Source organism: Eptesicus fuscus, chromosome 6 (assembly GCF_027574615.1).
Source record: "Eptesicus fuscus isolate TK198812 chromosome 6, DD_ASM_mEF_20220401, whole genome shotgun sequence".
NCBI lineage: Eukaryota > Metazoa > Chordata > Mammalia > Chiroptera > Vespertilionidae > Eptesicus > Eptesicus fuscus.
In genome coordinates, this window is record NC_072478.1 from 54,967,210 (window position 1) to 54,990,837 (window position 23,628).

The 23,628-nt window shown below is 37.8% G+C and overlaps 1 protein-coding gene across 2 annotated transcripts in view; it reads left to right on the forward strand.

The window, feature by feature from the left end:
• The first annotated feature begins 446 nt into the window (after window positions 1-446).
• The window catches only part of TTC29 (tetratricopeptide repeat domain 29), a 157,729-nt gene continuing 134,547 nt past the window's right edge, over window positions 447-23,628 (forward strand). Inside the window, exons 1-4 of one of the 2 annotated variants that reach the window (XM_028151410.2) lie at window positions 447-619; window positions 1,228-1,273; window positions 5,554-5,651; window positions 8,134-8,217. In XM_028151410.2, coding sequence (XP_028007211.2) covers window positions 5,560-5,651; window positions 8,134-8,217 — 176 coding nt within the window. In that variant the 5' untranslated portion in view covers window positions 447-619; window positions 1,228-1,273; window positions 5,554-5,559. The remainder of the gene's footprint in view (window positions 620-1,227; window positions 1,274-5,553; window positions 5,652-8,133; window positions 8,218-23,628) is intronic. The other variant, XM_028151416.2, reaches the window with a different exon arrangement.

Here is a 23,628-nt window from a genome sequence, read left to right on the forward strand (position 1 = left end):
CGGAGAAAGAAGGGAAAAGATGGTTCTGGCTGCAACTAAGGATGAGGATGAGGGGAACAAATTGACTTAACTAGCTGGATAAAGTGGCATCAGGTCACGGGGGTCACAAAGGCCAAACTGAGTGTTTTTCCTTCAATCCCGTGGTCAGCAGAGAACTGTTGGCGAAATGTTGAGAACGCAGCGCCATGAAGGATATGTTTCAGGGCGGTAAATGCCAGGCCGTTGGACTAGGTGAAAGAATTTCTGAAAGCGGTCTCACTTTTGAAAGCTGCCTTGTTTGAAAAGCCTGCAGGGTCTAGAGGGCCTCCCTGCCCCACCCCTTCCCGCTCAGCCCTCCGCAGGCCCCGCCCCCACCAGGCCCCGCCCCCGTGCCGAGGCGTCTGGGAGCTGCCCCAATCCCGAGCCCCCGTTCAGCCTAACCCCACCCCGCCTGCCCTGCACGCTCCCTCTGTAGCCCTGGAGACGCTCCGGCGTCTGCTCTCCCAGCCCTGGCTTTGCCAAGTCTTGAAAACAAGAAGGGAAGTCGGGGCAGCGCCAGAGCCCTGCACCTGCCATCGGTGGAGGACTCACTTTTGGGGAATGGAAAACCAAAGTTGTCCCCCAGAGCCAGTCCACCGAGGTTCGTGACGCAGGGACAAGGAGGAGAGGCGGGCTGTGCCTTCCCTGCCCCCCACTGACCTTCCTCGCAAGTCTAGAGACTCCTCTCAAAGTTCCTCAGCTGAGGCCCTGGCTCCCCAGTGCACCTGAACCTGGGAGGACAAATTATTAGGCCTGTTAGAACTAGGCAGGAGCAGACAGGGACCTGAGATGTCCTCGGTTTGGGTAAAGATAACTCAAGCTCATAAATCTGAGAGATCAAATTGTTATTCCTGATGTCGCATTTGTATTGGAATACAGGGTGGGGCAAAAATAGTTGTGAGTACCTGAAACAAAGTTTATTCTTTATTAATTATTGTATTATTTTACGTCTGAACAACTGTAAACCGACTTTTGCCCCACCCTGTAACATAACAATATAGGTATTGGCATTTCATTGATTAGTGATTAATTTATCGCAAAGTGTCTATAATTTTTTTAAAGCCTCTGACCACATAATAAGTATTTGGTATTTGCTGTATTATTAACTTATTTCATGATGTGGGGTGGGGAGAGAAATTGTTCTAGTAACTAATTTTAATTTTTTTCCCTTCTCTCCTTCGCTATTATTCTTTACTTCCTGATTTTCAGGCTGAAGTCTGTAAGCCTGGGAAGACCTTTAGCAGAAACCAGCTTTGTAAGTCGAGTGAATCATGCCTGTCTTCAAACACTTTTACTAATGTATATTTTGATTAGCCATCAATAAATGTCCATTGGTAGGAAATCTGTGTATTTAAAAACTTATCTAATTACCTCCCATGGAGTGCTAGAAGTGTCCAAAAACTATGATGTAGAGGATAAAAATTTAGTGACTCTTCAAACTCATGTTAATTTTAAAAATTCTTTTCAGGAGCATAATTATTTGTGTTTCTTCTGTAGTTTTCTTTAAATTTTCCTAGCATGAGAGCTTGTGGTGATAATATGAAAAGTTCTCATTCTTATAAATGGTTTTGAACATAGTAAAATCCTATTTATTTTGCGTTCTCTTGATGACAATTAGTAAATTTTCTTGCTGGGGTTTGTTGGCTTTTACCCTAAAGTGACTGAATTCTGGAGACAGTAGTCAGCCTCAGACATTGTCACTCCTAAGTAGACTGTCTGTACAACGCTAGGCCTCCCTTCCTCCCTGTGTGTTTCCTGATGAGGATCTCTCCTGGGAGAGTGGGCACCAGGGTTATTCTTTGAAGAATTTTACTTGGAGGCCAGAGATTTAAACTCACACTGTGGGACACATTCAGCCTGACTAGCACTCTCAAACCTTTCATCCCGTGTTTCTCCATTCTCATCTGTCCTTGCATGTGAGGGCCAAATTTACAGACTAAATAGGAGCCAACCAGCAGATCAAAGAATCCACCAAGGATGGATTGGCTTCAGGCAGCCTTTTGATCTTTGTCTCAGCCCCCCGTGGTGCCACATGCATTGCTACCCACTTGCTGGCACTGGGGGAGCTGCCTCAGGGTCCTCCTCACAGACTGCTTCCCCCTCAGCTCCTGGGGCTAAGCTCATTTTGGTACCAGCTAGAGAAATACCTCTCCTTCTCCTGTCCCTTACTCACCCAAATCTGAACCATTGCCCTTCCTGCCTTTCCTCCCATCTTGTGTGATTTCCTCTGTGGTCTTGAGCTAGGAGGACCCTGATGAAGTGCCTTGGTTAAGGAAGTGTTCCATTTCTGCTTCAGGCTCTGTTAGTTTAATTCCTCATGATTAGAGATCACCTAGGAGCTGGGGATACTGGCCATACCAGGAAAATGATACAACTCAATTTAGCAAACAGCAAAAGACTTCCTTTACTCTGCAGGTAGAAGGCAAGCCTGAAATAACAGGCCCCAAAGCATGCTTGCATTTTTTTTTTCTCTCACTTATTTTCCCTCTGGCTGCTTCTATATGCTAGATTACAACTGTTTTTTAATTCAGCATAAATAAGACTGAACTTATAAAAAAGATAGTGATTACTTAAATGAGAAAATAATTTGTTACAGGATCCCTTTTAAATATTTAATGCATTTCAAATATTAAGTGTGCAAAATTTCAGTACACACATTATCTATTATGGAAAACAAAATACCCCTTTGTGCACATGTATTGCGAAAAACAAAGATCCCCTTTTTCAAAAGTCATAGGCAAGGTAAGGTGTGGGGTTTAGAGTGGGGAGGGAGCCTGTTTAACTGCCACCCTAACTCTGGCCTGAAACTTTTCAGCATGGATTGCTTGAGGGATATTTCCCCCAATATGCAGGTAATAGCTTTTCTCTACTTTACCATTCAGCTCTGATCACCCCCCATTCGGAGTCTGTGCCTTGAGGCTTGCCAGCAGGGCTTGCAATACTCACATTAAACTAAATTTAAGAGTAAAGGTGCTCCTGCCGCTAATGTTCTCAGATCAGAGGAGAGCACAATGAAGGGACTGGAAGCTGGAACTTTAATGGTAGGAAACGGTGACTCAAGTTTTGAGGGGGGATAAAACCACAGTTGATCTGTGTGGTAAGACCCGTTCCTCTCCATGTATGACATTTGCATTTGATTTCATTAATTATTTATATTTCCTAGCAAAATAATCTAAACCCAGTAAACATCAAAAACGATAAATTGTATATCACATACTGGTGGCCCAACGTGGAGAGAGGGTGCTGATACATATCTCGATGGGATATATTGGCTGGATCAGAGCTTCTGGGGCCCGGTCCCACTGTTTCTAAGTAGCCTTGTCTTCCTAGTATTTAGAGAAATTGCAGGTACTGTTTTCTCATTTTAAAGCACAATTATGCACTCATCACCCCTGCACCAATGCCCTTGCTATGCAAAGTGGGGCTCTCAGAAGAGTCTCAATTCATAGAGGATGGAATGCCTAGACTGAAGCAAGAACAGTCATTGTTTTCTCCTCTCCTTTTCAAAATCCACTAGGGATAGACAGGTCAGGGTTACGAAACTGAGATTGTCCAGATTTACTCTGTAACATTAGAGGACTCTGCACATCAAGTCTCGCAGTTTCTGTGAAATAGGCTCATGGGAGGTGGGTTTGGGGAGCCTTTGGTGTCCCTTCAAAACTTTATGTGTGGTCCAGCCCTGTGTTGGTCATAATTTGTCACCACGTGTTCTGCAAAGGTTGTCATTTAGTAAGTTCTGATTATGCAATAACTCAACTAGTTAATGTAACACCTAATCAGAGAAATAGATTTTTTTCAAATTATGAAAGAATTAAGTCACTATATTATGAAGTTATAAAGTATAATACAATGTTTCTAATGTTTGCTATAGATCTTCTATATATTGGGGTGTTTTTTTTTTTTGTATATTGTCTGTTTTCCCCCCACATCCACCCCTATAATGTAAATTCACAAAGTCAGAGATCTTTGTCTTCTTGTTCACTGCTGTATCTTCAACACCTCTATGAATAGTATCTAGCACCAAGTAGTAGCTTAATCCATTGAATATATTCAAGGTCTAGATTGATGATGATTTACCCTATGTCACAAGGTAGTAAATGCTGGAGGTAAATAATGTAAAAACCAAAAACAAGCCTCCCTGTTGCTTGGTGGGGCTAAGGGTAGAGGTCAAAACTGAAGGACATGGTGGTGGTGGAGTCAAGAGGCTCTGGCTTTTGGGTGCCTTTCTATTTAACAGTAGAAGTGTGGGTTCTTTGGCACCTGAAAGCCCTCAAAACACACGACAATTTCATCATTCTATGCCCACTGGCATTGTTTCCACACTTCTTCCTCTTCAGAGTAAGGTTTAGATAACTTGGTTTTATAGACTCACTTTTATTATTATCACTCATCTTCTCCACTGCGACACATTGCATTTCCCAAAGATGGCCCCAACAGTATCTTTCACTCACATTTTTTCAATGTGACTTTGATGCTCTCTCATCAACTGGGGGGTCTCTATTCACTAGCCTTCAATCTGGACAGGCCTATTATTACAGCAGAAGTGATGCTATGTGACTCCCAAGGCCAGGCCCTAAAAGGGGATACAGCTTCCACCTAGCTTTTCTTAGGGATACTTACCTTTGGAGCCCTAAGCTGACAAGTAAGAAGTCTAGGTTCGCCATGCTGTGAGGAAGCTCAAGCCACATGGAAAGGCCACCTGGTACATATTCTGCCAGAGATCCCAGTTGATGTCCCAGATAATAGTTAGCATTAACTATCAGATATAGGAGTAAAGACACATACTGATGCTTTCTGCTTCCCCTCATTGAGTTACCCCAACTTCTAAGTCTTCCCAGCAGCGGTCCCTGCCATTGTGCAGTAGTGAAAAGCCAAGCCATTGTGCCTTATCCTAATTCCTGACCCACAAAAAGTGCGAAAGATAATAAAATGATTATTGTTTGAATTAATCTTTTTTAAACCACTATGTTCCGAAGTGATTTGTTACACTGTTTTCTTTGTGTCTCTCATGACAGCTGTCTCCATGTTGAGAATTATTCTTGGCATCTGTCCTTTCTAAGGGAAAGCCTTTATTTGTGAATGATAAAGTTTTTTGGAAAATAGAAAAATACGAGCAATTTTCAATTATTGATCATAACAGGCAAGCAAAGCATGAACATTTGAAATTCGTAGCTGCCCTAAAAATCTTTACTTTTTAATTGCAATCATTTCTCTTATACCAACACTCCTGATTGACTGAATTTTCAACTCATTAATCAGATTTTCTCCTTCATGGTAGAGAGGCAGACAAGTAATAAATTGGCCACAAGGCAGCTAGTAGAGGAAAATAATGAGAGAAGTAACCTGTGGAATTCACTCACTGAGTATCTACTCCTATAATGAATAACAGAGCTAAAGCTCTGTGCACACACAGGCATTCTCAGCTCAGATGACAGACTGTGGATCTAACGATGTCTTAAAATATTCTTTGAAAGATTTATTCTTTAAAATACAATTTCTGTGTGTGTGTATGTGTGTGTGTGTGTTTATTTGTAGTCTGGAATGACGACCCTACCCCCACTGCCCATGTCACGCCCCAAGCTTACAGCCTTAGCCAGAGAGAAGCTGCCATGCTCCCCCAGAACAACGCCACGGTACGTGACCCTGGTTTTCATTTCTTTTCCTACAGAATAAACTCCTTTCTGTAAGAATGCCAATAACATGTCTCAGAAAACAAGGTGTTTAAAGGCAAAAGTATATTGTTATATTTAGAATATTCAAATGTGTGGTGTTAAAAGAATTGATGGACTTCACTTAAATATTAAGAATATATTTATTTAACAAGCTAGTGCTCATTTGATAATTTTATTTCATACTAGAGGCCCGGTGCACAGATTCGTGCACCAGTGGGGTCCCTCAGCCTGGCCTGCTCCCTCTTGCAATCCAGGATCCCTCAGGGAATGTTGGAGAGCCAGTTTTGGCTTGATCCCCACAGGCAAGGCCAAGGGACCCCACCCGTGCATGAATCTGTGCACCAGGCCTCTAGTATGCATATCAGATCTTTGGTTAATCTCTTTCTGCTTCTCCCCCCCTCTCCTTCCCTCTGAGATTCATCAGTCTGTTCCATGTTTCCCTGCCTGTGCATTGAGCATCTGCCCCCTGGTGGCCAGTGTGTGTCATAGCTACCAGTCAAACGGTCGCTTAGGCTTTTATATATATAGATTCCTATTATATCCTGGTTCCTATAAAGCTTTGAAAATATATATTTTTTTAAATGTGTGTGGAGAACAAAATGCAGAAGCTTTAGGAATGAATAGTGTCTGGCTTCCAATCCACAAGGTCCTGATTGCTGATTTCTGCTTTGGAGGAAGGAAGACACAGTCTTACTACTAGGGTAAATTGGCAGGCACAATTTAGCTCCTGAAATGACTGTGGGGCCTGCAAACACACCATCTAACTGCTGCTGCCTGTGAGGGGCTGCAGAGCCCCCAGAGTTGTAGCCCAGAAACTGCAGGACAGAGAACTTGATGTATTTTGTCAGCATTATGAATATTAACTAAGATTGCATTGTTTGGTAATTGCATTTATAATTGTATTGATGTTTAATAATGTACATATTCTTTATCAATACAAATAATTTGCATATCTTGGTCTGATTATTTTCTTTACATACATGATTTTCAATTCCTGCCGAGCATAATGATCAAAGAAAGTATTATGAGACTACTTTGTTCTGAAAAACATCATACCTCATTTTTAGTATTTCTGGGAAAGACCTAAGCCCCTGGACCAAATAAATACATTTAGCTAGACTACATAAAAAACATTTTTACAATAGCAAATCAAATTTTCTTTTTTAAATATTCAAAAAATAATTTTTTATAAATACATAATTCCAGGATATATATTGTTATTGTGGTATAACTGGTATATTACAGGTACATATGTATATATATACTAGTATATACAGTGAGTGGCCAGATTATTATGATCTCTGAACGCATAATAATCAGTGTGTATATATATATATATATTAGAGGCCTGGTGCATGAATCTGTGCATGGGTGGGATCCGGCCAGCCTGGCCAGGGGGAGGAGACATGGGTGGTTGGCCGGCCTGCCTGCTGGTCTTACTCCTGGTCGAGGGGACAATTTGCATATTAGCCTTTTACTATATAGGATATACACTGAGTGGCCAGATTATTATGCATTCAGAGATCATAATAATCTGGTCACTCAGTGTATATTTTACTTTTGAGCAATGTGAAATATTAACACAACCTGAAAAAGATTATTCTTCTTATTGTTTTTAATTATTGAGATTACATTTCCTTTACAATATGAGTAAAAACATAGCCAATCTCACATCTCTAAAATAAGATGTATTTTTAAAGAAAACTTTTTCTTGTATTTGTATTGAATAAAAACATTTTTATCATAACTATTTAAAGCAAATTTTTGTATCAACATTCTCCATTACTTCTGAATAAAAACAGATAATTGCTCAGTTCCATACTCCCATGCTTATAAAATATTAATAATATGCTTATATTTAAAGGTTCAAGGGAGTGTAAAGAATAAACACACTACACATGTAATATATTTCTCAGTAAAGTGTTCTTAAAATCACTTTGAACTTTTAATAATTATTTGAGTTTTATCTATGATTTAAAAAAACACTCAATCAGCATTTCAGAGCAAATTTGTTCATGTTTGGAACAAATAAATGTTACACATTTGTATCCAATAGGTAGTCTTAGTTCAGGATTCTTTGCCAAATAGAATATGACTTCTGTAGGTGGAAAGTTATACTGTGAAACAGCGTGAGTAAAATGGAAGATCTCATAAGTTTTGAGTAAAAAAATTCCATTAATTAAAAATGCAGATTATTTTAATGTGTTTGGTTTTTATTTGTTTACACACTGGGTTTAATATTCTTCCCTTCCTTTTTCATTCAAGAAAATGAAAATTTAGAAATTATCAATCACTAACCTTACTCTGCAGCTACTACAGAACATTTATTATACGTATATGGTATTATGCCCTCAATATTTGTGTTCTCCTGGTGGCATTTTATGTTTGGTAGCTTTCCTACTCGATAAGGCAGTGCTTTATTATTTATTTCCATTTCATTTAGGTCTCAGTTGATCAAAGAAAAAGATGACATAGATCATTATCTGGAGGTAAAGTTCAAAGGATTGTCAAAAGAGGAGGTTGCTGCGTAAGTATAACCTCTTAAAGGCACTTTAATATGAAGTTTGTTTCTTTTGTCTTGATTCCTTATTGAAATTTCAGGTTTCCTGTACAGTACACCTTTTCATTGGAACGTGACATTTAAAAATTAAAGCTCATATTAAATAGTGATAAGTCACGTCTATTGATTTACACATGTGAAAGTCTTTCATTTTATGGCTCTCAAAATTCTCATATTTACCAAGCTATGATACTGTCACATTTGTAATATTTTAAATTAAAATATTAAGTTAATATTTAAATTAAGTTAAATCTGTGCCATTAACTGATTATTAACCTCCACTTTAAGGTGTGTTGCCTTCATGTGGGTGGAAAAAGCTTTAAGCTTTTTCACAATATTGTCTGATTCATATATCTTTTTATTCCTAGTGATTAAAAAATAATCCTTACTAATGTGTTCCCACCCCAAACCAGAAATCCACAAAAAAGAATTAGTGAATTATAGTTTATTGGCTAATTTTTAAATAATTCTAAATTGTCTGAATTTAGTTTTTAAATCAACAATGTAAACTTTGCCATTTTACCAGTAGTTAGAAGCTAATCTATGTTGAGTATAAAAACAATAAAAAAGAAATCTGTGTAGGTTAGTGAGAAATAAATAGGAACCTAGAATAATAGCTAAAAAGGTTTATGTTTCTTTTTTTAAAAATATATTTTATTGATTTTTTACAGAGAGGAAGAGAGAGGGATAGAGAGTTAGAAACATGGATCAGCTGCCTCTTGCACACCCCCTACTGGGGATGTGCCCGCAACCAAGGTACATGCCCTTGACCGGAATCAAACCTGGGACCCTTGAGTCCGCAGGCCGACGCTCTATCCACTGAGCCAAACTGGTTTCGGCAGGTTTATGTTTTTTACCTATACTGGTAGACTTGGTGATTCTGTTATCAGATCTTTAGTTGTAAGGATTGAAAAATCAAATCTTATAAATGCATGTGCATCTTGTAGAATTCATTAAATGATCCAATTAAAAGGATTGAAAAGTCAAATCTTATAAATGCATGTGCATCTTGTAGAATTCATTAAATGATCCAATTAAAATATTTTATGAAGAAATACTTTAAAAATTATATTAGTATTGTCCAATACTATGAGATCCAGATGAAAAAGTATTCCTAATGACATTTTTACATAGATTTTTATATAGTCTAAAATTCTAAGTTTCTTGATTTATTTTCTTTTATTAGATATTATTTTGTCAATTTGAACATGACAGAAAACGGGAATAGCTCATTCTGTCAGTAGAAACTTTATTTTATGGAGTGACAAAATTTTACAGTAGCTGTTATCACTTCTTCCTTGGAGCTACACTGACTGCCATATGTAGTATCTGAGACCTTTTGTTAAATGCTCTTCTGATTGTTAATTTATTAACTTCCCATGGTAGCCTGTCAGGTAAAATTAAAGGTCAATATTGTCTGATTCTTTTACGTACTTCTTAAAAAAAATATATGAGTGACACTTGCATTCTGATTTAAATATAAGAACATCCAAACAGCTGTAAGTGGCTTAAGATTTTGGGCTATAGTTTGGAATTAAACTTTTTCTTCAATAATTTAACAAGCTGGAAATCCATATACTTAAAATCTGCTAAGCTCTCAGTCTGTACTGAAGAAAACTTTTATCTAAGACAATGCAAAATAGGCTATATTGACGTGTATTCTCTTAATAATATATTTTTTCACTAAGGAGATTACCAGATTGATTTTAAATATATACTATGCTACGGCATTGGATAAGTTTCAGTCCTTAATATTACATTTTACTTAAAGCTTTCCAAACTTGAAAACCTTTTTAAACCAAAGCTTTTTCCCTAAGAAAGTGGATGCAAAGTTTAGAAGGAAGATAGCTTGTACTTAGCTCAGTAGTATGCTTTTGGTTGATATACATTCCAGACTTTGCTCCAGACAAATTTATCAAATAGCATTTTAAAGAAAAAAAATTGATGGATGATTTTAGTGTCCCCCAGCAAGGTGCCAGGAGGAATTCTGTACATTCTGTTAGCCAAGGAATTGCTGCTTAAGACTTTTTATTAGCCATTCAACTCTGAAAAGATAAATTGGTCAACAAGCAATTGTTAAGTGCCTACTTTATATGTATTTTTCACAGTGGAAGAGACAATGATATTTTATTGTAAATACTAGAGGCCTGGTGCATGAAATTTGTGCACAGGGGTAGGGGGGTGTCCCTCAGCCCAGCCTGCACCCTCTCCAATCTGGGATCCCTCTCACAATCCAGGACTGCTGGCTCTCAACTGCTCACCTGCCTGCCTTCCTGATTGCCCCTAACCACTTCTGCCTGCCAGCCTGATCACCCCCTAACCACTCCCCTGCCAGCCTGATTGATGTCTAACTGCTCCCCTGCCAGCCTGTTTGCCCCAACTTCCCTCCTCTGCCGGCCTGGTCACCCCTAACTGCCCTCCCCTGCAGGCTTGATCGCCCCCAACTGCCCTCCCTTGCAGGCCTGGTCCCTCCCAACTGCCCTCCCCTGCTAGCCATCTTGTGTCCACATGGGGGCAGGTTCTTTGACCACATGGGGGCAGCTATCTCGATCTTGTGTGTTGGAGTGATGGTCAATCTGCATATTACTCTTTTATTAGATAGGATAGAGGCCTGGTGCATGGGTGAGGGCCAGCTGGTTTGCCCTGAAGGGTGTCCTGGATCAGGGTGGGGTTCCCTTGGGGCATCGGGCAGCCTGGGCGAGGGGCCTGTGGTGGTTTGCAGGCCGGCCATGCCCCCCGGTGACCCAAGCAGAGGTCCTGGTATCTGGGATATATTTATCTTCTACAATGGAAACTTTGTAGCCTGGAGCAGAGCCAAGCCTTCTGCTCGCTCTGTGGTGGCAGCCATTTCTGTTGGGGTTTATTCGCCTTCTATAATTGAAACTTTGTAGCCTGGAGTCGAGGCCTAGGCTGGCCAGGGCAGGTGGAAAGCTTGGCTTCCTCCATCGCCAGAGGCAACCCTAGCCTGCTCTCTCCAGCTCCATGGCTGCTGCCTTTTTTGTTAGGATTTATCTTCTGTAATTGAAACTTTGTAGCCTTAAGCGGAGGCCTGGGCCGGCCAGGGTGTGCGGAAAGCTTGGCTTCCTCTATCGCAGGGGAAACCCAAGCCTCCCTCCTGCTCGCTCAGTGGCTGCAGCCATCTTGGTTGGGTTAATTTGCATAATCGCTCCTGATTGGCTGGTGGGTGTTGCTTGTGGGTGTAGCGGAGTGATGGTTAATTTGCATATTACTCTTTTATTAGATAGGATTTGGCCTTATCCTTGTCTCTTTTTGAGAAAATAAGATCTATGAGCAGAAAACAAATATGAAATGAATGAGTGCTGATTGTACTGGGAGGTGCAGCCCAGAGCTCTAGGGGAAATTAGAGAAGACCAAGGTGGTGGGATGGAACCTGCCAAGGAAGACTGACTTTGAGTTTGGTTCCTTGTCTAGAAGCATTATAAAATGATCAAACTGGTATGTTATAGATCACCAGTGTACAAGGAAGTAATGGGAGGAAATTGATGAATCAAAATTTCAATCAGGCAAAAGCAATATTTCAGATACACCCTCAAATCCCTCTCTGTGCTGCCTTAACCTTCTCTAAGAGGCTAATAAATGTTACCATTATTACTCTATATAACTGATGTACACTAGCTTTGTTGTCACATAATATGTATGTGCTCTTTGTCTAGTACCAAAATAACCACTCATCATTAACCTCAAAATGTACCCACCTTCTTACATGTAAATTCACATGCTGTGATTCCCCCTTACCCATTGCAGTTGGTGGACAGTTCCTGTTCTTGTCTAAGGGTGATGTCTCTACTTGTGCCCCAGATGCCATCCCCTCTTACTTGCTCTAAGACTTTCTCCTGCAGTTAAACATGTTTCTTGTCTACACCATCAATTTCTCCTTTTTCATTGGATCAGTCTCATTACATTTATTTCTACTCCAGTGTTTCCCTTGACTCCTTATCCCCCTCCAGATTCATTTTCCTCTACTCTTCACAGCAGCCAGAAGCAATCCTATATAATAAAAGGGCAATATGCAAATTGACCCTAAAGGCAGAATGACCAGGAACGACTGGTCGCTATGATGTGCACTGACCACCAGCGGGAAGAAGCTCAACACAGGAGCTGCCCCCTGGTGGTCAGTGTGCACCCACAGGGGGAGCTCTGCTCAGCCACAAGCCAGGCTGATAGCTGCGAGCACAGCATCAGTGGCAGGAGTTCTCCTGCCTCCTTGGCAATGCTGAGGATGTCCTACTGCAGCTTATGCTGCAAGTGGCCTAAGCCTGCAAGTGGACATCCCCTGAGGGGTCCCAGACTGGGAGAGGGCACAGGTCAAGGTGAGGGACACCCCCTGGCCCCGAGTGTATGAATTTTCATGCACCAGGCCTCTAGTATCTCAATATTTTCACATCCTGTTCTTGCCTCAATTGTCTCAATAGATTTCCAACCGCAGGTCTCACTAAAATCTCTCTACTTAGAAGGACCAATGTCCTCCCTGTTTTTTGGGGTTTTTTTTTAGCATATCTAATGCTCATGTTTCTGTTCTCATCAGGCTTGATGACTTCACAGCATTTGGTAGAGTTGAGCTCTCACTCCTTGAACATTCTGTGACTGTGGCTTCCAGGATGCCATAAACTCTGACTGTGCTGCCTCAGTCTCCCTTGCTGACTCTCTCTTTTTAAACTCTCACTGGTGGGGGTCCCGGGGCTGGATCTTAGGGCCTTTACTCCAACTATACTCTCTACGCAGATCCAGTCTTCTAGCTTTAATCTGATGACTATCAAATTTGTAAATCCAGCCCCGACCTCTCTCAGGAGCTCCACATTTTAATATTCATCTGCCTCCTTGACATAGTTACTTGGATTTTTAATAGACATTTCAAGGCTCATGTGGCCCCAAATTGGACACTTGTTTTCCTCCTACTGCTATGAATAGTCTTTGGTTCTAACATTTTTAGATCAGTGTTATAGGTAACTGGTTTGACTGTTGAATCAAGGAAGTTTAACTCCTCAAGAGTGTTTTATGTTCCCAAGAAGGAGTATAACATATAAACGAGTAACTGAGCAGGGCAAGCTAAAGTAGTTGTTCCTGAATGGCCAAATACAATTGATGGGGGTTTCGTTTACTTTGGAATGGATAAAACAGTTACAAAAAACAAAGGGCTTCTGGTGTTTTTTGTTTGTTTATTTGTTTTTTATCATCCACATTTACAGGAGGAATTTCAGTATACTTTATTACTTTTTAAGTGACCAGGTTACTGCTGTGCCTACTAGGGTACATTTTGACACTGATAATTTGATTTTCTTAGATAACTCTTCAAATTAATTCATTAATATTGTTTAACTGATCTTTAACTAAAGAAAGTCCTGTTGTGTTTCTATACTTTTTTTAAAATTCTGTATTATATTACCAGAATGCATTATTGTTTTTTGTAAAGGACCGAAGGTATCACTTATTATCATATCATAATTGCTTTGAGTAGCTAAGTGGTAAAGGTAGTATCAGTTATAGATTCAAATAAAAATCCCTGGGGGGCAGTTTTTACAGCTTCAGCTGTGTATGTGAGGATGCAAATAAACAAAATCATCAAGGGACAGAGAATGCCAATCTTCCCAATATTATTTTCTGCTTCAGATATTGAGTTCTATTAGTGGAAGAATAGATTTAGTTCAAAACTGTGTGCATCTCTAAGATACTGCTTTTCTTCACAATATCTTTTTTTTTTAATATGTTTTTATTGCTTTTTTACAGAGAGGAAGGGAGAGGGATAGAGAGTTAGAAACACTGATGAGAGAGAAACATCAATCAGCTGCCTCTTGCACACCTCCTACTGGGGATGTGCCCGCAACCAAGGTACATGCCCTTGACCGGAATCAAACCTGGGACCTTTCAGTCCGCAGGCTGACGCTCTATCCACTGAGCCAAACCGGTTAGGCTTCTTCAGAATATCTTTCAGCATCAGCAGTTGATGTTCACTGAGTGTCACTTTGTCAGTGTGGTGACAGGTAGAACTATCAGTTACCATAGTCAAAGAGGTCAGGTTATAAAGAAACAAAGAACCATTTATATTTTTATATCTTTTATAGCCTTTCTCTTCTGCCTCGTTTTGAATTGTATTATACTTATTCACTTAAAGTAAATTAGCCTTTTGCCATTAGGTGTTTATCTTGAATTTGTTTCAAAATTGTCTTCGGAAGGTGCTTTTACAAACTACAAATATACTTGTAATAAGCACTTTTTTAACACCTGGATTTGTACGGTGGCCAGGCATTTTATTCAGGATACACGCAGGAAACAGACCACTCCTTCTGAACTGACCGGAGCAACGGGAATGTCCTGTTCACTGCTGCTGGGCCTCCAGGACCTGTAACAGTGCCCAGCACATAGACGGCACTCAACCAATAGTTTTCAACTAAGGCCAACCTGTGTAATCTCTCCCATTCCCACTTGGAAATTTAGCTTTTGCCAAAGTAATAATAATGACTAATATTTGTTGAGCACTTCATATGTCTCAGATACTGTTCTAAGTGTCTTATATGTATTACTTCATTTAATCGAGAAAACTCTTTGTTTTCTAAGGAAATTGAAGCACAGAGACGCTAAGTCACACAGCTACGAAGTAGAAGAGCAGGAATTTGAACCTAGGCAGTCTGGTTCTAGAGCCTGTTCTTTATCCATTCTACCAGTCTGTCTCTAAAGTATTCAGGCCTTCATTAAACAACATCCCCTCTCATCGCCCAGCTTTAGTGAATTGCCATTCCCTTGGCCTAGAATGTGTTTTCCCTTTACCATGTCATGGCTGACTGTTACTCATTCTTAAATGGCTCAACTATATTAGGTAACCTTGTTAGCATAATACCTGCAATGAAACCTACTCTAAGACCTATACTACCCAGAATACCTCCCATCATGGCACTTATAGCTTAGTATTGATATGGCTACTTTGTGTCCTCTCCTAGACTATCAGCTCCAGGAGAGCTGGAGCCATGGATGCTCATGTGTGTCATTAGTGCTCCTACCTGTGTCACAGGTTTTGAACCAGGTACAAGGATATCAATGAGTGGTGAGCGTTTATCATTTCATAGCCTTGTATATGTGCCCTGTCTACAATGCCCTCCATTTCCCCACTCCTGTGTACTTGCTAAACTTTTTATCTTCCAGCCTCAGCCTGCTTCTTGCTCTGTGAGGCCTCCTTTGACTCCTCCTCACCCACATGGTAGAGTTCAGGGCTCCTGCTTGAACTCTCTTTAGTAGCCACTGACAGTCATGTTAGTGTGGGTTTTTTCCTTCCCGATTAATGTTTAACAAACTATAGAATGTGACCCATTAGTGGGTAGTGGTTATGACCCATCTGTTTGGAGATCATGACCAGCATTTAAAAAATGAAAGGGAGGAGAGTAAAATAGAGCTTTAGAAAGGCATGCTTTGCACAGAGTAAGGCTAGTATTGGGAGGCTGCCCAATGTAAGGAAATAGAGTGCGGGTTCTACTACCAGACTCCCCAGACGCCAGCTTCACACGACTAGCACTGGTTGATTTTGGCTGAGCACTTAACCTTCCTGTGTCTCACTTTCCTCATCTGAAAAAATAGGGATAATAATAGTAGGGCCTGGCTCATTCATAGTTATGAGGCTTGAGTTGTTATTTATAAAGAGATGGGAACATTTTAAATAGTACTGGTTTTGAACTTTTGCTTCATATATATGCATGAAGCAAATATATGTGTACATGTACTGAATTGCAATAGAAAAGTCTTTCGTACTGTGAATTGCCGTAGAAAAGGACTCTACTCTAGACTTAGAGTCCTTTGCAAGCAGGGATTGTTTTTCATTCTCCTTTTAAGACTCTTCTGACTTACACAAAATACCACTTTATTGCTTGCTTACTTTCTTTCTAGGAAGGATTGAAGAAATTTAAAGTTAACATTTTATATTACACAGCTGTCGGATTATAAATAGAAAATGAAAGGCAAATGAAGGAGAAGTAGGTAAATATGCTTCCCACTAGAGTTAATATAGCTCCCCTGAGGAAACATTAAGTTTCACTCTGAACTCCTGGGCAGACTGGGCAAAAAGGGAGAGGTAATGGACTATATACATTTCTCATTATCTGATGAAAGGAAACATATCAATTCTTCAAGAGAAACAAGCTTTTTCCTGATAATAAATTCCAAAAGAAAGTTATCACATGACATCATATAAGAAAAATGAAGCAACATATTATAACTTTGCATACCTAATAAATAATAAAATGGATATTTTGCTTGTCATAATTATTATAGCTCTAAGCTAGGTTTTACTTCAAGCAAGATAGCAATGGGTAAGATATATTAAATGAATCCTGTAAGCTGGTCTGTTTTAAGTGATCCTTACAATAACCCTGTGAAGAGCTGACATTGCTGCCAGAGACCAAGGCATAGAGAGGTTAAGTAATTTGACCAGGGGGATCTAATGTTTTAGATAAGCTGAAGCAATAAGATAGGAAAAATGATTCATAAAGAGGAAGGAATGACTAAGCTAGACAGAAAATGGATCAGTCATACATCGGAGATCAGGTTTCCAGACTCCTCCGAATTCCCATTACCACTGTGGATCGGAACCTCCCTTCGGATTTACCTCACGAGGATGCGGTCATTCTGTAATCCTGATTCAGACATCCATAAGATCCCTTTAAGCTTGTTGGGAACAATCTCTTATCCTACAACCAGAGCAGCCAAAGAAATATATTACTGGACAGGGAATTGTCTTAAAAATGTAGTTTAGTGGGTTTTTTCCACCTGAAGATCAAGATCAAAATGGATGGCTGAGCATATTCCTTTCCTCTATTTGAAATGACAATGTAGAAGTACAAAAGATGGTAAAGTCTCAAAATAATGAGAAAGAAGAGAAAAAAATGAGAGCTTCCAAGATTTCCATATATATATTTTAAGAAAACAGTTGGAATATTACCAAGGATAAAAAGTGAAATTTCATAATGATAAAAAGTGGTGGTTCATCAAAAAGACATTATCCTAAATGTTTATTTTCCTAATGACAGACTTCAAAATACATAAAACAAAAAATGATAGAAAGAAAAGGAGAAACAGATAAGTCCACAATTATAATTGGAGAATCTAACACTGCTCTCTCAATAATTGGTAGAAAAATTAGTATTATTGAAGACTTGAACAATACCATGGATCAGCTTAATTGACATTTACAGAACATTCCACCAACATTCCACATCACAACACACACTATTTTCAAATGTACATGGAACATACATCAAAGGAGATTATATTCTGAGCTATAAAATAAAATAAAAATGAAAGGATTTATATCCTACAAATTATTTTCTCTTATAACAATTATATTAAATTAGAAATAATAGCAGGAAGATTTCTCTGGAACCCGCCCCCCCCCAAAAAAAAAATTGGAAACTAGACAGTATACTTGTAAATAAACCATGGATCAAAGAAAAAATCACAAGGCAAATTAGAAAATATTTTGAACTGAATGAAAGAAAACATGGTATGGAATACAGCCAAAGTAGTGCTAAAGGGAAGTTTATAGCATTAAAATGCTTATATTAGAAAAAATAGAAATGCCTAAAATCAGTGCCCTAAGCTTTCCTTTAAAAAAAAAAATAGAAAAAGAAAATTACTTAAAGTTAGCAGAGGAAAAGGAATAGTGAAGTGAGAGCAGAAAACAAAAACCTTAGAGAAAAATCAATGAAACTAAAAACTGCTTCTCTAAAAATATCAATAAAATTGATTGGCATCGAGTCAGACTGGTCAAAGAAAAAGGGAGAAGACACAATAAACCCTTACAGAAATGAAAAGTCACATCAGTATAGATTATCCTATATAATAAAAGGCTAATATGCAAATCGTCCAAACGGCAGAACGACTAGTCGCTATGACACACACTGACCACCAGGGGACAGACACTCAATGCAGGAACTGCCCCTTGGAGGTCAGTGCACTCCCACAAGGGGTGTGCCACTCAACCAGAAGCTGGGCTCATGGCTGGTGAGCGCAACGGCAGTGGCAGGAGCCTCTCCTGCCTCTCTGACTGAGGGCCGTCAGTTGGATATCCCCAAGGGCTCCTAGACTGCGAGAGGGCACAGGCCGGGCTGAGGGACTCCCCCTGAGTGCATGAATTTCATGCACTGGGCCTCTAGTACAAATATAAGAATGCTACTTAGGGAAAAAGCATTATGCTGATAAACAACTTATATGGAATGGCTAAATTTCTTGAAAGACACTGCCAAGTTGGCTTAAGTAGAAATAGATAAAACAGAAGGTTTATCTCCCTTAAAAACATTGAATTAGTCATTTAAATATCTCACAAAGAACATTCCAGGTCCATATGGCTTCACTGGTGAATTTTACCTAACATGTAAGGAGGAAATAAGGCCAATTTGACTCATACTCTTCAAGAAAATAGGAAACACTTCTGAACTCCTTCTACCAGACTGAAATTACCCTGATTCCAATACCAGAGAGAGCCAGTTCATAAAAGGAAAAACGATAGGATAATATCTCTCATGAACAGTAATGCAAAAAATCTTAAAGAAAAAAATTAAAAATGAAACTAAATAAAAAATAAATAGGAAAACCTCTGCTTTAAGAAGCCTCAATCTTATGTAAACAAAAAATATTACACAATGTGTATGTTCTTCCCAAGTAGTACATTAACAGGTCTTTTTCTGAACACAAAGTACATTATGTACACTATCTGTACCTTGCTTTTTGTATTAATATATTCTGAAGGTCACTACAAAAAAAATCTTAAAGAATAGTAATGGTTGGCCTGAGCTCCTGTCAGGGAGGCTGGTGCACCATGCAAAGTCCTTTTCATTTGGCATTGGTGCAAGGAATACCAGCCTTGCTCTCCTGACCCGCACTCCTCAGAAGAAAGCCGACACACAGAGGGAGTGCAAGCATGCTTACCTGCGTTAAGAAACCTAGAACTTCACCATGGCTGGTGTGGCTCTGTTAGTTGAACATTGGTTCCCATGAACAGAGAGGGCAGCAGTTTGATTCCTGGTCAGAGCACATGCCCTGGTTTTAGGCTTGATCCCTAGTAGGGAGCCTGCAGGAGGCAGCCGATAGATGTTTCTCACATCCATGTGTCATTCTCTTTCTCTCTCCTTAAAATATCAATAAAAGCATATTTTTTAAAAAAAGAAACAGAGCTTCATTATCATAAATAAACAAATATACTCTGGTATATATTTGCTGGAGAATATAACAATACAAAAGAAAGAAAAGATGAACAAAAGAATGCTCAGCCTGAGCTGAAACTAAGTTTCTATCGGGAAAGGAGACTTTTAAAGATTTCCAGATTGTTTTGACAGACATTGTAGAAATCTTATAAGATGTACCTGATGCTATGAAAGAATTTAAAGAAATGGAATTTTTTTTTATTATTATACAAAGATTTGTCTTTTCACATAACCAGTTATTTTGTTTTATGGGTCAGCTTTTTGGTTCTTGTTTATTCATTATGGATTTACCTTTAATATTTTCTTTCCTGTACTTTATTTGACTTCATGTCATTGTTTATTTTCTTAGGATTTCTTTTCTAGCATCCTGGGTTGAAAGCTAGCTTATTCACTGGTCCAAGCTGTTCTTGTTTTCTAGCAAATACATTTAAATTATAAATTTCCTTTTGAGTGCCATGATGACTCTCCCCCGCCCACCCGCCACCAGGACCTGATATTTAGTTTTTATTCTCTCAGTTCTAAATATATGAAAATTTCCATGATGGTTTCCTCTTTAGGCAATGAAAAATTTAGAAATATATTCGTAAATTTTCAGGTGAATAATTTTTTCTCATCTTTTTTTTTTTTTTTTTTATGAGGGGATTCAGGATTGTGAAGTGAATTTATTTCTGTGCTCAGTAAATGAACCCTATATGATATCAGTTAATGAAATTTCTAGTGTGTCCAGTACATGGTCAATTGTTATAAATATTTCTTATACTTTTCAATTTATTTGGTAGACAATTCTATCAGAATCTAGTAATTAGATTGAGCCTGTTATTTTAGTCAAGCTCAACAGTTGTTATTCAAAACTTTCTTTAAATGTGTATTTTTTCCTCACCCACAGATATACTTTTTATTGATTTTTAGAGAAAGGAGAGAGAGAGAGAGAGAGAGAGAGAGAGAGAGAGAGAGAGAGAGAGAGAGAGAGAGAGAGAGAGAGGGAAACATCTATGTGAACCCTCCACCTTTCAGTGTATGGGATGATGCTCCAACCAACTGAGCCACACTGGCCAGGGCTATTTAAAACTTTTTAACCTCTATTTTATTTGTAATCTTCTGGGGGAGGGGGACGGGGGAGGCATTAAAATAAGTTTCTCCTTTTTCTGAAATGTTTATAAATCTTGAATCTATGTTATTATATGTATTGTTTCCTAATTGCTATATTTCTCAGAAAATTAATCTATTTCTGACTCACTGATATGTGTATGCCCCTTTAATTTTGTATGACTTCTTTTTTGTTTTATGTTAATCAAGGTATACAAGGCTCTCTTTTTGTTTGCATTTTCACTATTATATGAAAATACAGAAGAAACAAATGACTTGTTCTCTGTCTCAAGGAAGTTATAATCCCTAATAGATCTATTTTTACTATTTCCTAAACGTTTGAATTCAAAGCTCTTTTATTTTCTCATCTCACAAATACTTCCTTTAGTTCCTACTCATATACCTATTTGATTTTATATACCTTATGCTCTCAGTTATAAGTAAGAATTTTCTGAATGTTTGAGATAGCTACAATAAAATTAATACAACATTCAGGAAAAGAAGATACTATTTGCAAGTATTGTCTAACCAAAGCTTCAAAAATGATTGATTTATTTTTTGGCTTTATTAATTTAGTTTTTACTAAATGGAAAACAAAGTGTGTGTTCTGGAAGTTTGATCATGATGCACACACGGCCTGTGAGGAATCCTGGCCCGGCTCTTCCTGTGTGCAGTGCAGCCCTCCTTTGTTATGGTAATTAAAGAGCAGACAATAGAAAGGTTTCTTCACACAGCTCACAATTTGGTAATGTTTTAGGCATTCGAGTTTGAAGGGAAAATGTATGTTTACAGTATTTTTGATACGGGGACAATTAAAACATGTTTAGTGAAAAGATGAGTATTCCACAATAGAAACTTAAAAACTCAAAGAAATGAGGTCACCTGCTGCCCTAAAATAGTCAGAACTTGACATTTCTCTTCAGTTAAATTTACTGCAGATTTCTTAGCCAAGAAATAGAAAGGGACAGAGCTGGAATGAGCCTAAAAATTATTTGGTTTTGTTTTTATTTTATTTTATCCAAAAAAGTCAAAAGAGTGTAGTTAACAGACTACCAATGGGTAGTTTGTAAAGATAAGTTTATAAAGATACTTTTTTTCTTATGACAGAAGAAATGTCATAATAAAGAACTGTAACTGCAGGTTTTGTTACTTACTCTGACACTCTGGTTCATTATGTTGCTGAATAGAGCATGCATAGTATTTTGTTTTCATTTTTAATTTACATGGGTTTTCCCTTTGAATTTAAACCAGTTTTGTTTTTCTTAGGTACTTGTCATGTTTATAGCCCATGTACGCTATTTTTTGGCCATTATTTGAGTTTTATAGTATTATGATATTATAAGGAAATATGTTTGAAAGGAGCAAAATTAGAATGTATGTGATAAAGCTATAGGTGTAAAGAATTGATCAGTTTACTTTTTCCAAAGAAAGCTCTTCATGCAGTTGTTTAATGTGAAAGGCTTTTCTTGAAAAGGTTAAGAAAGTTCTAATCAACTTTTGTACATTATGTAGAACTTCATTTTCTAAACTCTGCAAAAGAAAGTTTCATATTTAATGGGAAATCATGAATTATTCCATTTATTATCTACTTCCTCCTTTCAAAGACATGATCTGGATAAAAGGCGGGGTGAATAATTTCAAAAAAATACAATACATTTTTAATGGGAAGGTGCAAACTACAGATTCTCATGACTATTAGCAAGTGTAGAGGAAACAGAATTTTACTTGCAAAACTCGTCAAACTCTTGAAAAGATAAAATGTATGATATACTTTAGTAAAAAAAGAGCACAGTGAGCTGAAGTTTTCTTTTTAATGCAACTTGTTGTTTTTACTAAGTTTTAACTTTGTTTTCTGCAGCCTTACATTTTTATTAAAAGTTTGATGTTTCACTCAATTTATATGGAAACTTGATAGTTCTTTTATTTATAAAGATATGTAGATGAAGAACTGAAAGAAAAATTTAAATATCATTTGAGATGAATTGTCCTAAAAGATTTCAAAAAATTTGAGAGCAATCACAGAATTATGTTTTAAAATACAGTGATATATTGTATCGAGTTTTATATTAATTAAAAATTATAAATAGTAATTTAAACAAAAATATGGGAGTGATGATCTAATGTAATCATGTTTACGTGTGAGAAGTCCATTGTTCATAGTGACGTAGTATGAAGCTTATATTTGGTTTTTCTCCTTTTTTATGGTTTATTTTCATTGTGTTAGCATTCAGAACGTAACAGAATTGTTATTCCGATTTTTTAATAATTATAACTCAATCCAAAAACTAAGATTATTTTCAAGCTTTATTTTTTAGCTTATGTTTAATTGGTTAAGTAACAATATAACCAATTTAATACAGTTGCTATATAACTGTTTTCCTATAGTGGAAAGTCATAGTGTAAATTTAAAAAACAACAACAATACTAGTAAATATGGTTGCCTCATTTAGCCAAAGTTGTCTGGACTCAATTGTAGTACTTCTGGCTTGAAAATACTTTCATTGAAAATTCTTTTTAAACAATGACATTCAGTTCATACTTTTCCATGTATGATCTGTGTCTTAAACCATCTTTTGTGAAAAAAAAAAAAAATTAACTTCTCCAGGGAGTTTTCAAGTAATAAGAGTATTTATTAAAGATTTTATTTGTAATTAACCTCATATAGAGTATTCTTCCAGTGCTTTTTCACTAAACTTGTAAAGAAAAACTTTTTAAAAATGTGGTTAAGTTTAGTAAAGATTTTTCAGTAACAAAAACATGTGGAAGCCTTGGGTAAATATTTTGGTAATAATTTATATTGACTGATAAATAGTTTATTCATTTCTGATTGATTACAATCACTGTACTTCAAATATTTGATTGAATGGGAATCACTTGAGTAAATCATTTTCAACAGGGTATGTACCTGAAAAAATGCTTTTATGTTAAGAGAATTATTTAAAGCTATTAAAAGGATTGTAGTCTGTCTACTAAATAACCATGGCTTTCCTGTGATACCGAGGAACAATCACCAGCAAAATTTCTATTAGATAGATTAACATTTATTATCTCACAAAAAGTTACTGCCTTTTTGCTAAATATCAGTTTAACG